Source organism: Pantherophis guttatus, chromosome 1 (assembly GCF_059756535.1).
Source record: "Pantherophis guttatus breed Tessera chromosome 1, ASM5975653v1, whole genome shotgun sequence".
Taxonomy (NCBI): Eukaryota; Metazoa; Chordata; class Lepidosauria; order Squamata; family Colubridae; genus Pantherophis; species Pantherophis guttatus.
The window spans coordinates 288,879,012-288,895,659 of NC_142063.1; the positions used below are offsets into that span (position 1 = coordinate 288,879,012).

At 38.9% G+C, this 16,648-nt stretch overlaps 1 protein-coding gene across 6 annotated transcripts in view; it reads left to right on the top strand.

Annotated features, from left to right (window-relative positions):
• Window positions 1-16,648, top strand: part of DAAM2 (dishevelled associated activator of morphogenesis 2) — a 210,778-nt gene that overhangs the window by 83,218 nt on the left and 110,912 nt on the right. For all 6 annotated transcript variants that reach the window (XM_034428014.3, XM_087883100.1, XM_034428012.3 and 3 more), the window contains exon 2: window positions 9,336-9,541. In XM_034428014.3, coding sequence (XP_034283905.2) covers window positions 9,368-9,541 — 174 coding nt within the window. In that variant the 5' untranslated portion in view covers window positions 9,336-9,367. The remainder of the gene's footprint in view (window positions 1-9,335; window positions 9,542-16,648) is intronic.

Genomic DNA, 16,648 nt, shown 5'->3' on the forward strand with positions numbered 1-16,648 from the left:
CCTAGAATACATGTCACTAATTGCTATCCTGATATTATTTTGCAATAATATGTTCTTGAAAAAAATGCATGATTTGCAAAAGGAAGAGGATAATGAAAGAAGGCTGGCAGGAAGGCTGGCAAAAGGAAGCTATTTGTATTAAAGGTGTGCAAAATATTTTATGGTCCGAATGTCCTGTTTCAAAGTTGAACCACTTTAGGCAGTTGTGGAGTATCCTGTTTTAAGATCAGAAGTGGATATCCTGACATCGGAATATACATTTAAATTCACACTCATCCTTGCAACCACCCTGTACTTAAATGGAAGGGTAATGAAGGAAGCTTTGAATCCTGAGAGAATAGCTTAACCATCATGTTAAGCTTAACCAAGGCACATGTTTTGGGAAGATTTAAGTCAATTAGTCCAAACACTTGAATGATTTTTTTCCACATTGAAATAAGCTCCTTTCCTCGTCAAACATTCTCTGTGTTTGTTTGTTTGTTTACAGTGGCCAACAGGAAGACATGAGGGAATCAACTGCCCTCTGTCACTGTTGTGTAACCATTTTTAATTCCATGTAGATTTCCTCTGAACTTAATTGTAGTGCCAGAGGAACAGCAATAAAATCCATATAAATCAAATCAACAATATAATAAACAGATTAACAAGTACAGTCATCTAAAAGCAGCACAGGCTAGACCTGGCTTTGCTAAAGATTTAGCAGTGCCACAGAGATAAAATGCAACATGGGATATAAATATAAATATAAGGATTAAAATTCTGAATGATTAAGAATGATGTTGTCTATCATCCAGACATTAAGGAGACTCCTCAAAAGAAAATCTGCTGGTAAGTAATTACCTGCCTTATCTTAACAGGCAAGATTTCTCAGAGCAGGACCTCTGAGAATTTTTAGGATTGTAGAGGAAGGAAGAAATATCACTTAAGCTAGTATGGCTGCAAGTCATAAGGGCTTGAATCTGTCCCAGAAATTACTATAATTTGGAGCTAGTGAATTAGATACAATCACTGTAATTATGGAGAGCTTTCCCCAACATGATTATGATGATGTGAGCTAATGGCCATTCTTCTTGTCTAGAGTATCAATACCACTTCCTTGATTCCTTGTATTTTGCTTAAGAGATTTAACAGTAATAGAGTTGGAAGGGACCTTGGAGGTCATCTAGTCCAACCCTCATGCAGGACACCTGTACTAGGGATTCGAACTGCTGAACTGCCAACCTTTCTGATCAACAACTGCTGACCTTTCTGATCAATGTTCTGAGCTAAGTCACAGCTAAGTCACTTTTGCAGGCAAGAATTGGATGATCCAAAGCTGCTGAATTAATCGGAGAAGAGTCTGTAAATGCTGCTATCAAACAAAGCAAAATTGGACTTGTGTCCTATTTTGATTTTTCCTTAATGAATTTAGGGTCAGTTTTCATGAAATGAATGTGTAATATAAATTGGTGAAAAAAAAATATGTTTTTTCATTAGCTTTAATTTAATTTAATTAATTTAATATTTAAATTTATATACCGCCCTTCTCCCGAAGGACTCAGGGCGGTGAACAGCCATAGATAAAAAACATAGAATACAAAATTTAAAAACAATTTAAAACTATATTAAGCAATTTGGCCCGACAGTTAAAATCCCCCATTTAAAATTAAAATTAAAATTACACCATTGCAGAGTTAGGCCAGCCCAGCTTGATGAAATAAAAAAGTTTTAAGAGCCTGACGGAAAGTACATAGATCCGGAATTTATAAGCTAATATCCTGATCTGTGAAATAATTGTTTTTCTGAACATCACCTAATCTTCTCTCTTGCTTACAAATATATTCCTTTTCTTTCAATGGATTTACCTAATTTTAAAATTCTCTATTTTGTTGAATGTGGACTTTATGAGCAATAGTGATATATGAATGAATATCTCAAGGAATACAGCATTAGAGGTGTAACAGTCATTTACAGAAACAGTGGAGAAAGACTATGAAACAGTCTTTTGTTGGAATGAATATCTGAATAGTTTCAGGCTAAGCAATAGTACAATCAGGCTAACATATTTCTTCCTACAAAGCACAAGCCTTTGTAAAAAAAATTAATGTGCTCATTGTTTCTTGAACACCTGAATTTCATTAGGTTTTAGGATCCACAGCTGATGATCCCCTCTTTTTCTCACACACATACATTTGCCTGTAACTGTGAAAGTTTAGGAGGTTCTAGAAGTATGAATTACGATTGCTGCAACCTACACAGACTGTAGTTGCAAATTTTCAGTAGTGTTCATCACTCTGTGATTTCATCAATGGCCTCTGTTTTTATAAACTCCAGACACAATTATATGCCTAGGCTCAAGAGGTTAGAATTTTCCCTGTATAGAGAATGTTGCTTCCAAATGTGGAGGTGGGCTGGATGCTGGAAAAATTTGCAGCTTCTAAATATAGATTGTATAATGGAGAGGAATACATTACAACCTTTTACTGCTTTGCTGTTGGATAATTGCAATGCTTCTGGGTCATCAGTAGATTTTGTCCAACACCTGGTGAGGAAAGTATTGCAATAGAACTAACTAGTTGCAAGAACCTCATTCAAGAGGGGTTTCCCATGGCCATCCTGTTGCCTTTGATTTAAACATGGAAATGAGTGTAAGGCTTTGTAAATGTAGCTGTTTAGGATAACATGGAACCATCACTAGTTTCCCTGCTAGAAATGACCCTTTGCTTTTTAAAAGCAGGTTGCTAAGGCCTTTTTTTAACCAAACAGCAAGGAGGAGATTGGACAGCCATAACTTTTTTCTGTGGTTACTTGGAAAGGTTAATAAAAAAAAAAAAAGCTTCCCCCCCCAGGACAGAGTTGTAGAAATCGGAGTTTTGAGATTGTCAGCTAGGAAATTTCTCAACTCACTGTAACTCTTCCAGCTTGTTCTGAACACACCAAGGTGGCCAAGTATCAAGCAGTTCACCATATCTGAATGGTTTTATGTACTGTAGTATCTATTTAATTACTAAGCTGATACCTCCCCGTTGAGGAGGAATTGTTCATCTGTTCAGCGGATCTCTTGATGCAAAATAGTGAAATCAATTTTAGACTGCATCAACAGAAGAGTAATTCTACATTATGGAAAAGAATTTTTCTACTTTATTCTGCTTAGATCAAAGCCAGCTCCAATACTGTGCCGGCTTTGGTTTTATAAGGAGTCAGAAAGATTGGAACAATTCAGAAAACTACAACAAAAGATGATCAGGTATTAAAAACTAAGTGCTATGAAGTGAATGAAGGAGCTGTTTAGGTTTAGCTTTGAGAAAAAGTTACAGGGGGCATACAATAGCACTTTTTAAATCTATGAAAGGCTATCACACAGAAGAAGATCAAAACCAATCTTTTATAGGATAGTATTTATAGTATAGGACATCATTTAATGAATTGAATTGACAGGAAGTTAGATTTTAGTTAAAAGTAAAACAAAGCTTCCTAGAAGTACAAGTGGTCAAATAATAAATCCAATTATCTAGAGAGATGATATCTTTTCCCCTGTCTTGGATATATTCAAGTAGAAGCTGGATAATCATCTTGTCAGAGACGGTTTACTTTGCATGCGTCCATTAAGCAGGAAATTGAATTTGGTGGCTCCCAACTCTATAATGCTGCTTTGGACTTCTGTGAATATTTCTGATTAATAATACCATGTATATAGATTGTTCACCTGAGGTACTGACCATGGTGCTGTTTTTGGACACTTAGTTAATTATAGTAACAGGCAGAAAGTATCATAGAGCTAGAAGGAGAGCATATTGCAGGGGTGTCCAACCTTAGCAAGTTTAAGACTTGTGGACTTCAATTCTTAGAATTCCATAGCCAGCCATGCTAGGAGTAAAAGTCTACAAGTTTTATAGTATCCATGGCTGGATGATCCTGGCATATAGGCTGAAAAACCCTAACCCCAATCTTCTGTTTCATGCACTAAAGCAAAGCAGAATATCTGCTTGTAAATATGCTGGTCCATGGAATTAAGCGAAGTGAAATAAAATGAATAAAGAGTTAAGTATTACTACTGGATGAGAAAAAAACCCTAAATTTTATATCAGATTAGTGTATTGTGGCAGAGCAGCCTTGTCTAATGTGATGCTCTCATAAATGTTTAAAGAGCTTCCTTAATTCTTAATTCTCAACTGTAGCAAATGGTTTTTCTGGTGTGGAATTTTGGGACTTGTGGTCTTGACATAGTTAGACAACATTAGTTTGGGAAAGATTGAGCATTTAAGCTAATGTTTGTGTCACATTTAATGTAAAAAACCTCCCAAAATGAGATCTTGGTCTGTTTTTCCCAAATCCTGGAAATGTGCACAGCCATTGCTTGCTGGTCATTCTGATTTACAGAATAATAGAATAACAGAGTTGGAAGGGACCCTGGAGATCTTCTAGTCCAACCCCCTGCTCTGTCAGGAAACCCTATACCATTTCAGACAAATGGTTGTCCAATCTCTTCTTGAAAACTTCCAGTGTTTGGAGCATTCACAACTTCTGTAGGCAAGGTGTTCCACTGATTAATTCTAACTGTCAGGAAATTTCTCCTTAGTTCTAGGTTCTGATTAGTTTCCATCCACTGCTTTTTGTCCTGCCTTCAGGTGCTTTGGAGAATAGGTTGACCCCCCCCACCCCCTCTTCTTTGTGGCAGCCCCTTGGATATTGGAACACTGCTATTCGACTTTCATGTCTTTCTCTCCAACTTTATGTTTTATGTTTTTACATAATAATAACAAAGGCATAGTAATTTGCTTCTCGGGGGCTGTTTCAAAGTGAATGATCTCGCATGAAATCGTTTGCATTCATAAGAAGTGGGCTTAATAGTCACTATTAATTCTGGAGATCTCAACTTTTCCTTTGGGCAAAAAGAAAGTTACATTTTTAGATTCTTAGAATTTAGACCCCCTTTCTTTATTTTTCTTAAACCAGTCAGTTTTCACTAATATGGAAAGGAAAACATAAAATAGATTAAGAAGAAACATCAGGAACCAAACAATGATATTTCAATGGTCTTGGTTCTTTTTTAAGGGTTAGGGTGGCATATTTGGACTTTGCTGAATGCAGCTTGTTCGATGTTGTAACTTAGTTCTACCACTACCATTGGAAAAGGTAATGTTTCTAGGGCACGTGCTTGGTCTTCACAAGGGCACAAGGCAGCCTTGTTCAGGCAAATAAACAACACAGTGTGTCTTAGGGCTGATTAAAGTGAATCAGTTACAGCAGCCTGCTGGACAAAACTCAGCTGTTGATGTAGCACTGAGTGGTTTTGTTCACCTGCCACCTTGTTCCCTTCTGCTTCGAGGAGCCAGTGTTTTGAAAGACAGCTTTAATTATTTACACTCAAAATGTAGTTTATTCTGCAGATTAAATGAAAAGGATGAAATGCTTGGGGGTGGGTGGGAGGAATAACACAAATAAACTCCAAGCTGCTGGACAACTAGTCCCTTAAAAGGACAAAATATGCAGGATCATGTGGACTGCACAGATCCTTCCTTTCAGACTCCTGGCAGGAGACTTCCTGTTTGGATGTAGGACTCACAGCCTGTGCAGTGTGCTAAGATCTAAGCATTTTCCCCTCCTTGGCTTTCTGTAGGCAGTTCAGACTTCTCATTCAAGAAACCTTTCAAGCACAGAGTTGCTCTCAGAATGTAAATTGGAAAAGATATATTAGGTGGCTATGCTGTCATCCAGCCTCCGAGTATCAGCCATAGACTTATGTAAAGCCATAGGTCTACTCAGAATTGCTGCAGGATAGTGATTAACTGGTGGCAAGTTGACCCAACAATGTGTAGTGATTAACTGCTGGCTAGTTGATCCAACAGCTTGCTGTTGACTAAGCATGATAGTCTATGATTAACTAGGCATTAATTTCTGCTAATTTCTTGTGGTCTGTTGTCAAGGGCAAGTTTACGGCAAGGAGGAAAGCATTCCTAAAGCACCTCCAAATTCTAAAGAACTATAATTCTTAGTATTTGCTACCTTGGCTGCATTATTGGGGACTGGCTGATGATGTTGTCCCACTGTTTTTCAATGAAATTCCACAGAGCTCTTGTCTCTAGGAATTAAGAGTTAGGAATTAAGAGGGGTACACCACTCTGGAGGTTGCTTTTAGATTAGGAAAGACCCTACCTCTCTCCACATACTTCGTGTTCCCCTCTTTCCATCTTTGACAGTATTTATTACTGTTATTTTTTGCTTCATTATTTTAATGTGCAATAGTTTTTAATGTTTGCAAGCCATCTAGAGTCATCCAGTCACCCAGTCACCCAGTCACCCAGGAAAGATGGGTAGCATTTAAATTTAATAAACAAACTAAATTAATTAATTTGTAATTGACATTGGTTGGCTTACAGTTAATTTATTTGACTAATTAGTAAATTATAGGACAAGAAGGTTTGACCTACATATTTGTGGCCCTTATTTTAGGCATGGAAAGCAATGCCAACTACAATTAATTGTTTCTGTCCATATTTTACCAAAATTAAATTCTGGTAAACCACTAAAATAGCAGTGATTTTCATTGACAAATAATCTCTGTGTCTTGCTATTCAGTTTGACAGCTGAGGCCCAGCATTAAGCTGTTAGCTTTTAAATCTATATAACATTGCTGATTTTTAAACATGTCCACCAGCTTGTTTCAACTGTTCCTAGTTAAATTTCTCTACATCATAGGGGTGCATGCCATGCAAAACAAAATATTTTTGAGTTTAATTGAAATCAGAAGCTCAAGTTTCCAGACTTTTGGAACTGTGACTGAGGAGGTATATAATGGAATAAACCATTGCTTATTGTTGCCAGGATTTTACTTATTGGTCATCACTCAAAAGATCCTCAATAGTTGTATTTTTTCCCTATCCTAGCTATTTTGCACGACATCTTAGTCTTACAAATATGATTAATTCATAAATATTGTTTTCTGGTCCATTCACAGTTTTACATTTTGGACTTAAGTTTAAGCAGTTTATTTAATACAGTTTAAAGAATGCCCACCTACAAATAACTTTGGGCAGCTTAATTTTAAAAAAAGCAAGAACAACAAAAAAGTAACAAATCATAAGTGTACAGAAGGGAAACTCTGTATAAGAATCAAACATCATAAAGGGTTCAACTACCACTCTGCCCAGGACTCTGGGAGAGTACTCAAGAAACAATCAGAAATAGACAGTCCCACAGATAGCTAGGCTCTATGCCATTAAGGTCTGTATAGATGATAATCAGCATCTTCAATGGCACACAGAAGTCAACTAGTAGCCACTGCAGCTAATGGAGCAGTAGCATCACATGGATAGAATGTGTCATGAGCATCACTGCCTAATTACCAACATTTTCAATGGCAGTCCCATATGGAGTACATTGTAGTAGTCTTATTTCTGAGTGACTGGGTGACTACTGTATATCACGAGAGGATATGAAGGAACAGACATAACTGGTGCACTAGATGAATCTGTGTAAAGGCCCCCTTGGCCACAATTGCTTCCTGCTCTTAAGAAGGAATTATAAATCCAAGACAACCTCCTGACTGCACAACACAATCCCATTCGAGACTAATTTTGGAAAATCTCTAGAACTGGGAGCTCCAAATATCCACATCCACTTACTCTTGTCAGAAATGAGCCTGAGTCTGTTCCTCCCCATGCAGGCCCACACAGTCTCTACACATTGGGACAAAATCCTAATAGTATTGCTTGGTTGGGCCATGAAAGAGATGTGCAGTGGATATTGTCAGCATACTGATTATAGCTCACTCTAAACCAGCAAATAGCCTCACCCAGCATTTTTATATAGCTGTTAAGCAAATAGAGTGCTGAGTTTGAGGCAGGCCACAAATGAGGGGCCAAAAGACTCAGTCTCTTCCCCCATCAATACCAACTGAGATCAAAGTACAAAGGAAGGAGGAGAACCTTCTGCATCATACCTTTACTGTAAATCCTCTCGACTAGTTCAGAAGGCACTAGGAAGGATGCACCATCTCTCATCAGGCTCTGTCAGAGATCACTGAGAAGTATGATCAAAGCGATCTCTTTACTGTGCCCAGTCAGGAAATGGATCCAGATAATCCATTTCTTCCAGGATCCTTTAAAGGCTGCTGCCTAACCACCTTCCCACAGAGGGAAAGCTGGAGACCAGATGTCCAGAATTGTTGGTTCATCTGTGGCTTTTTGAGGGGTACACCATTGCTTCTTTAAGTTCAAAGAAATACTCCCTCTCTTAAAGAAGCTGATATGACCACACTGACTTAACCATAGGTCATCTGCTAGATGTTTTTAACCACCCAGGAGAAATCTGAATCTAATAAGCAGATGACCAAGCTCACAGTCTGAAGAACCCTACCCACTACATCAAGAGTCTTAGAATCAAACTTGATCCAGGTATTCCCACAAGACTCTGTTCCAGGACCAGGAAACCAGATCTGTCCAGTTGGAGTCCAATATTAAGTAAATCAGAGCAACTTTATGCCAAATAATGAGAATATTCTTCATATTGGCCCTGTAGATACTGTGTTTCCCCAAAAATAAGACCCTGTCTTATATTTTTTTTGAACCCCGAAATAAGTGCTTGGCCTTATTTTCGGGGAGGTCTTATTATTTTGGGATGCATAGAGCAAGATGGGGTTCCTCTTGCCGTCTTACCTGATTTCCAGCTCTGCGTTTAAATATTTTCGGGGAGGGCTTATTTTGGGAGGGAGGCTTATTTTAGCACATGCGCTCAAAAGCCCAATTGGGCTTATTATCAGGGGATGTCTTATTTTCGGGGAAACAGGGTATTCCTGTGGCGCATGTCCAACAAAGAACAAGTCAGCCTAAAAAGGGACACCAGATAGCCATTAGTAAATACAATAAGGGTTGTGAAATAATATTTTTCACTCTTATCAGTATAATATAATCCCAAATATGGTGTCTTTTTCATGTTTGATCGGACTCAGTCTTCCTCCAAAGATGTTCCAGGCATCTCTTTTGCATATAAACATATGACTAGATCATATGTTTTTTTCTAACTTGTATCCAGTTCTGGCACATATATTATATAGTTATTTTTCTGTCCCAAATGAATGAAACTGTTCTGGGTTAAACAAACAAAGAAACAAAACCAGAATTGATTCACAGGGCTAAAAGCTGCTTAGTTTACTGCCTTATATTTTCCACTAAGATACCCCAGAGAAAGTCTTGCAAGACAGTGTTTATTAGTCATTTTATTATTTAACATTGCCTGTACCTCTTTCATTCTCATTTTTTTCAAAAGCTTGCTTAGATGCTGTAGTTATCTCAAAGCATTCCATTCATGGACCTTCATTTGGAGTCTTTATAATGTTTCTTTTCCTTTCTCTGCAGATCATGACTGTTAGATAGCATCCCATATCACGATGACTATGGCTCCCCGAAAACGGAGTCGTCATGCTTTGGGGTTTCTTTGCTGCTTTGGGCGGAGTGATCTGCCTGAAATCAACCTCAAGGACAATAACCCTCTGCAGTTCTTGGAGTTCTCAGTGCCAATCCCACCAGCCGAAGAACTGAATGCAAGGTTCTCTGAGCTTGTGGTAAGTATATTTAATTTTCTGGGAGGAAACGTCTCAAATTTTATCTTGAGTATCTCTGTGTTGAAACCTGTTCGTTTAATATCTTCGAGTTAAAACTTGAAAGAAATTCCAACTTTCAACACACTCTGGGTATGCCTTGGCAGAAGAATATGGAAATTGAATGGCATTAGACGTAAAGGTACATACAAGTGTCACAGGCCAAGTCATCTTTGTAAAGATAGGAGTGGCAATCATCCAAACCTAATTTAGTATAACATATATCATATGTTATATTTTTATACCATTGTTAGTCATTCAGATTCACAAAGGCAATGATAATATGGAATTATTTGCTGACTTTTAAATTTGTGGAAAAATAAACACTTTTATCCCAGACTTGAAGTTCTCTATGTGGGTTTTTTCAGGGCAGAAAATGCCATGGAAAATGACTGCAGTATTCAGGACTGAATCTAAATGAAAAAAGAAAAAAGGCACAGGGGTTTGTGACGGTGGTAGTCTGGAATAGAAACAAGGATTATAGGTTGCAGAATCTGCCTCCTAGGCGTCTGCTTGGAACAGACTGACAGTGGGCAGCTGCATTTGTATTGATTGGTTGTGCTGAGGTTTTAATTGAATCAGAAAATTCAATCGGAAAATGAAATAGTGTAAATCAGTGACCTGGAAATGTTTGAAAGAGTTGTGTACATTTTTATTAGCAGTTCAACTCTGCAACCCACTGTTGTGCACCGTGAGGTGTGTGCGACTGTGCATGTTTGCTCTGTGATACGAGGCTGAGAAGGAGGAGAAGACTTGGCCGAACTGTGGAAGAGCTTTGCCCAAGACGTCTCATATATTCAGGGGCTAGCCTACACCTCTCCGAACTATGAGTTGGGAGGTTCTAAGGAAACTTCTTCCAGCTCTTCAAGATCGACTTTAAGAGCGCCAAGAAGCCAAGAGCAAAAGTAGTGGTGGCGAGGGCAACAGGGGCATGTGTGTATGTAACTCCCTCCACAAGGAGTGTGAAGGGAGGCAGACACCATGCCTCTGAGGAAAAGAGGAGGCACTGTCTGACTTTAAGAGCGCTGAGAAAAAGCCGAGAACAAAAGTAGCAGCAGCGGGGGTGACAGAGGTATGTGTGTGTGTGTCCCTCTGCAAGGACTTGGAGGCAGACACTGCGCCTCTGAAGAAAAGAGGCGGCGGCAAAGCCCTTGCTGTCACCTGGGAGGGGACCATGGAGGGACATGTCACATGCCCCTGTCACCCTTGCCACCGCTACTTTTGCTCTCGGCTTCTTGGACTGGTGTCTGCCTCCCTTCTTGCTCCTTACTTCGGGAGCACCAAACCGGAGTAGGAAAGTGCGCATGGGAGCAAGAACATGTGAAGTTGGCCACTATGGAGCAAGCGCCTTGGCTTCCCCTCTTGCTTCTCACAGTCACCCTGAGCTGAGCCAGTGCGGTTCTTTACTTGGGCAGCCCCGATGACCACAGCAGCAACAAGCAGTGCTGTAACAATGAGGTACAGTAAGATTTGGCGGTGCAGAAATTTTTCAGTAAAAATTAGTGCATCTCCAAGGGGCTTCTGGCAAAAAACAAAAAACCACCCCAAAACAAAACCCAGGCTTGCATTATTGTTTGGAGTTTGTTAAACATTTTTCCACCCCAGCCATGCATTTTCCAATCTGGGCTGCTTGGCAGGCTGGCTTGGCAGGCAGGCTTTTATTTTGTCAGCCCAAGGTGGGGGGAGGTACATAGGAAATCGGCCTATCTCTGCAGCATCGGTCATGTGACTGAGTGGGTGTGGCCAACTCAATGTCACTCCCAGCAAGGTGCCGCCCCACCTTGCCGTGAGTGACGTCGAGTTGGGCACGCCCATTCAGTCACATGACCACCAAGCCATACCCACCAAAAAAGCCATGCCCACAGAACCGGTAGTAAAAAAATTTGAAACCCACCACTGAGCGAAACATCTTCAAAAACAACAACAACAAGATAGTCTAGTTGCCTCTTATAAAAGCACCTTTGGGATAACCAAGACCTGGATGGCTGACAATCTCCATAGACATTTCATTGTTGTGTGTATGACTTTATTCAATCAGCTGAAAGCAAGCATAGAAATAAAGCATAATGGCAACAATCATTAAAATTATTCTAAGCACTTGGATAAGGATCTGATCTTACAAACTGGGTCATAAATTCCTCTTCATTAACCAGATTCTGTTGAACCATGTTTTGAGATTCCTTTAGGAAAGAGGAAAGTTAGAATTTAAAGAAAGTGCTTTATAACTGAATTAGTTTACTATGCTTATCTAGGCCTTGCCTTAAGGTAGGCTCTCAGATGCAAAGGAACTTCTTGAATTAGTGTTGACTTTCTTTTGGCCTTCTTGGAACAATGAAGAAAGGCCTCCCTATATATTAAAGGATGCTGGCAGGGTGTATCCGTACCCCAACAGTTGTGAATCTGGCCCATGGCCATAATTCTAGTGTGTCTTGGCTAGCTCCCCATTTTTCTCTGACATGAATCACATTATTTGTAGTGAAGTACTTTTGCAGTTGGTGGTCTGTGCAAAATGTGCCAAGCTGGTTGTATGTCTGCTGGCAGTGTGGGCTTTTCTAAGAGCATATGTTTTTCTTTGTGCAGATTTATTGACTGAAGAGGAAATAGAATTTGGAAGATTTGCTCCCCCACCTCCTTTCCCTAAACTTTCAAGGTGTTATAAATTGCCATAATTCTATGAAATTCTGATGTGGGTTTTTCCAAGGCCTTCTGGAACATAATATAATAGGTGACAACATTTTAGTTTATAACATCCTTTGATATTGCAGATTTCACAAATTAAATGAAACATTTACCTCATAGATAAGATAAGAGTTGTTGTATGAGAATGTATTGTCAGCCAGAAGTTAACATAGAAAAGCAAACAAAGCTTCTGGGGAAAGGGACAATGGCAATAATAAAGGATAAAATCTAATTATAGACTATGGGATCCACTGCATTACAGCTCTATTCTGTTTACAGCATTTTATTTTTATTTTATTTTTAAATACAACCTTGGAAGTACAAGTACACAATAAATCTCTCCTAAAGTGAGGCATTGGCCAAACCATAATAAGTTTGTCAGGAATTCATCTTGATTTAGAACTTTTTCTCTAAGTCTTCTTTATTTTTATTGTCTCTCGTGTTGAAGAAGTAGTTATTGTAAGTAATATGGGCTTCTTGTTTTACTTGTGCAATCTGCTCTGTAATTTATACAGAAGCCTAAACCATCCTCGTAGGCCTCTCATCCTCTGACAATGTATATTTTAATTAATGCTTGATTGCAGAATGATACAGAACTAAGAAGACAAGAATTTTACTAGACATCCTGTGCTCCATTGGGACACTGTTTCGGAAATATTTCTTTACCAAAACAGAGAAACAGAATGATCAAGAACAGATTTAAAAAAAGCAATGGTAGCAAGGGCAACTTCCAACTTCCTGCTGGCTTCTTCATTGAGTTTCCTTGTGGGAATCTGGCAAGGAACATTGGAAATCTTCTCTTCCTTTCCCTGCAGGCAGGAAAGTGGCTGCTGCTGGGTGGGAGAGGGAGCAAGGGATTACAAGACTGGCTGGGAAACTGTCATGGAACATTGAAAATGAAGATCATATGACCCCAGGAGCAGCAGCCAGCTGCATTGATGCAGACACAACTTCCCCAAATTTCATTCCCTCAGAAGTCACGGGTCCTGGATTTTGAAGACATTCTGTATATTGGCCCATTTGAGATACCTTAATTCAATAATACAACATCCAGTTATCAATCATATGGCAACAATAGCTTTATTCATCAAATTTAGGCACCACTATTCTCACTATCTAAGTGGCTCTGGGCAGATAAAAATTCATAAACTCATGTCAAAAATACAGTTAAAACAAAATAAAAATGGAATGACAACAAATAATAGCAAGGATAAACAATATTAAAAGGCAGAGGAAGCTTACTTACCCCCACTTTTTTGGGAATATCTGGATAATTTGCATACTGCATAGGATTAAGTATTATTATCTTCAGATCCTGCCAGTTGTTTGACTCCATTTTTTGTCATTTTCATCTCTTATTTTTATAAAAGTGTACATACATATGCAACATGTGTGTATATGAAACCACTTTGGTGCAGTAGCTAAGGTGCTGGCCTAGAAACCAGTCACTCTGTCTCTCAACTCAGTCCAACCCACTTCACAGGCTTATTGTTGTGGTGAAAATAGGAGGCAGGATTATCTATGTTCACTGCCTTGGGATGACCAAATATAAAAAGGGTAGGCTAAAAATATAATGATGTTGAAGATGATGATGAAAATGCCATTTATTGTAAATTCCAAAAGTAAATACTTAATGTCCAAAGGATTCTTGAAAATATGACAGTTATTTAATCTTGTGCAAGTCCCATTTATGACAAATCTGATGCAAAAAAATAAGACCGATAAACTGATTTTAGTGGTAGCCAAATTGTTGCTGTGATTCTGTGTCATCATCATTGGTCAAGTGACAAGGGTGGTGAAGTTCCTTAAACAACTTTTTAAAATTGTTTTAAAGACACCCCTCAATCTATTACTGTTTCATATCTATCAATCTATATATGTCAATCAATAAATCATTTCCAGGAGTTGAATAAATCCAAAAAAATCAATACAAATTATAATAAGCATCCTGTGAAGCTGATTGGACAATTTAGAAAATATGCAAAAAAAGTAATTCTTCACATAGTGATAATTAATTTATAGAATCTACTACAAAAGGTAGAGCTGCCACCAATTTGGAGAACTTTTAAAAGGAATTGGACAAATTTATGGAACATTTATTCATAGGCCTTTCTGTTAGCTAAGTTGAACTGATCTGCATGAAGTAAAAATTAAAATGACTTTTATCCATTCTTAACTTTTGTGCATGGAGAAATGCTTCAAAAATATTTGATGCAACAGCTAAATATAAAAATGGAAAACATAAAAATGGAAAAACCAACTGATGATGATCATAGGTTCAATTACGTGGCAAGGGTTGTCATTTCTAGAATGATTATTGTGGTGGTAGGGAGATACACATAAAACCACTTACTCATTAGGTTGCTTTATTTGCAAGATTGTGAACACATCCAGTATTCAGGATAATTATTCATTTCTTTAAATAGGGCTAAACCAGTAAAATAAATATTTCTATCCAATGAGAAATTTCCCGTCCACAAATCTATACCAGAAAGTTTCACCAGAGCTTTGAAATAGATGGATACAATACAAACCTTGTATGACTGATTGATGGAAAGAAGCAGGGAGAATGGTGTTTTTGTTAAGTTACTCCCATGTAATGAATTAATCACCCTTGTTTGCTGCTGAACAATACATCTACTTCCTCTAATTGTTGAGCAAATAGGAGTGCGAAAGTACATAGATTTGGCAGAAAGCCATCAGTTCCCTACTGAAGCAGATGTTATTCACTGAAGAGTATGAATGACGGTCCCATTCAATTGCATAACTATTTCTGGTTATCTTTGTGGCAGACTTTTGCAGCAACATACTGCAAGCAGTAATTTGTGATTCTGGATCTCTGGAGTGCAACACTTTAATCTCTGCGTCCCAGTGATTTAATCATGTTGATTGCATGGCTTTTTCTCAGAGAAAAGAGGTGGAAAGGGTGAGATGATCAGCTTTGCTGGTTTGGTTTTATCAAGGGTCCTTGGTGCTCTCTGACCTTCGTTGCTTTCTTGTAGATGTTTCAGTACCCAAACTAGGTAACATCATCAGGGAGCTTGCAAAAACAACCAACTCAGAGAGCACCGCGTACCCCTTATTTGAACCCCGAGCTACAAATATTCTCTTTTATCACTTTCATCACTCAGATACTGTAGATCTTTACTCAGGTGGCTGCAGATACCCTTCTTGGTCCTGAATAGTTCAGCAAAATCAATAAAAATACATTAGCAATTGATAAAGCTTCCTATCAGTCCACTTGCTGTATTTTAAAGTCAGTAATTTACTGCTAATTACACAGAATGAAATGGTAAAGTGATAGGTCATATCATTACATATTTTATTTGGAGGGATGCATTCATAACTTATTTTTGAATTCCGTTGCATTTTTAAAGCTCCATCATATTTCCAGTTGCAGCATTGGAAAGATAAATGTACAGCTTCTTTCTTTCACCCAGTGGATGGAGGACTTGGTTGCACTGGCCACCTGTTTATTTACTTAAAACATTTATTATAGCCCAACCATCTTATAACCAACTCTGGGCGGTTCCCCAATCAAAAGTTACAAGAGCATAAAAGCCAATCTAAAACCATTAAAACTAAACACATTAAAAACAAAAACCTGGTGCCAAGTCAAACTTCTGATGTATAGTCACCTAATCTTATCCCAGTGCTTAGGCAAAAAGCCAAGCCTTCAAAGTTTTATGGGAAGCTAGGAGAGAAGAGGCCTGCTGGACTTTAGGGAGAAGAGTGTTCTAGAGGGCTGGGATTGCCACAGAAAAGGCACTCTTCCTAGTTCCCATCGGATGGCTGTATTTAAGGGATGGGACTAGGAGTGTGCCCACCATATCTGACCGGGTAAGATGGGTAGATGTCAGTTGTAGAGATAACCTGTGATAATCTCAGATAACTAACAAGCGGATTGCCTATAGCCGTGATGGCGAACCTATGGCACATGTGCCAGAGGTGGCATGCAGAGCCCTCTCTATGGGCACGTGTGCCATCATCTGTTGCTCTTTCAGTTTCCAGAGCTCACAAGTGTGCCAGCCAGCTGGTCTTCATGGGTGCTGGAGTGCCAGAAAATGGCCAAAAAACCAGGCCATTTTCCAGGCCATTTTCCAGGCCGTTTCCAGGCCGTTTTCAGGGCCGTTTTCCGGGCTGTTTTCTGGCAGTTTTCCAAGCTGTTTTCCAGCCATTTTTCGGGCCTTTATTAGACCATTTTTAGGCTGTTTTTCAGGCCATTTTCAGGCCATTTTTCAGGACATTTTCAGGCCATTTTTGGGCTGTTTTCAAGTTGTTTTTTAAAACGGCCCAGAAAACAGCCTGAAAAACAGCCAAAAAACCAGGCATGTGCATGCTGGCCAGCTGGGTTTCCAGTGCTCTGGTGTGCACACATGCATGCGCATGCAT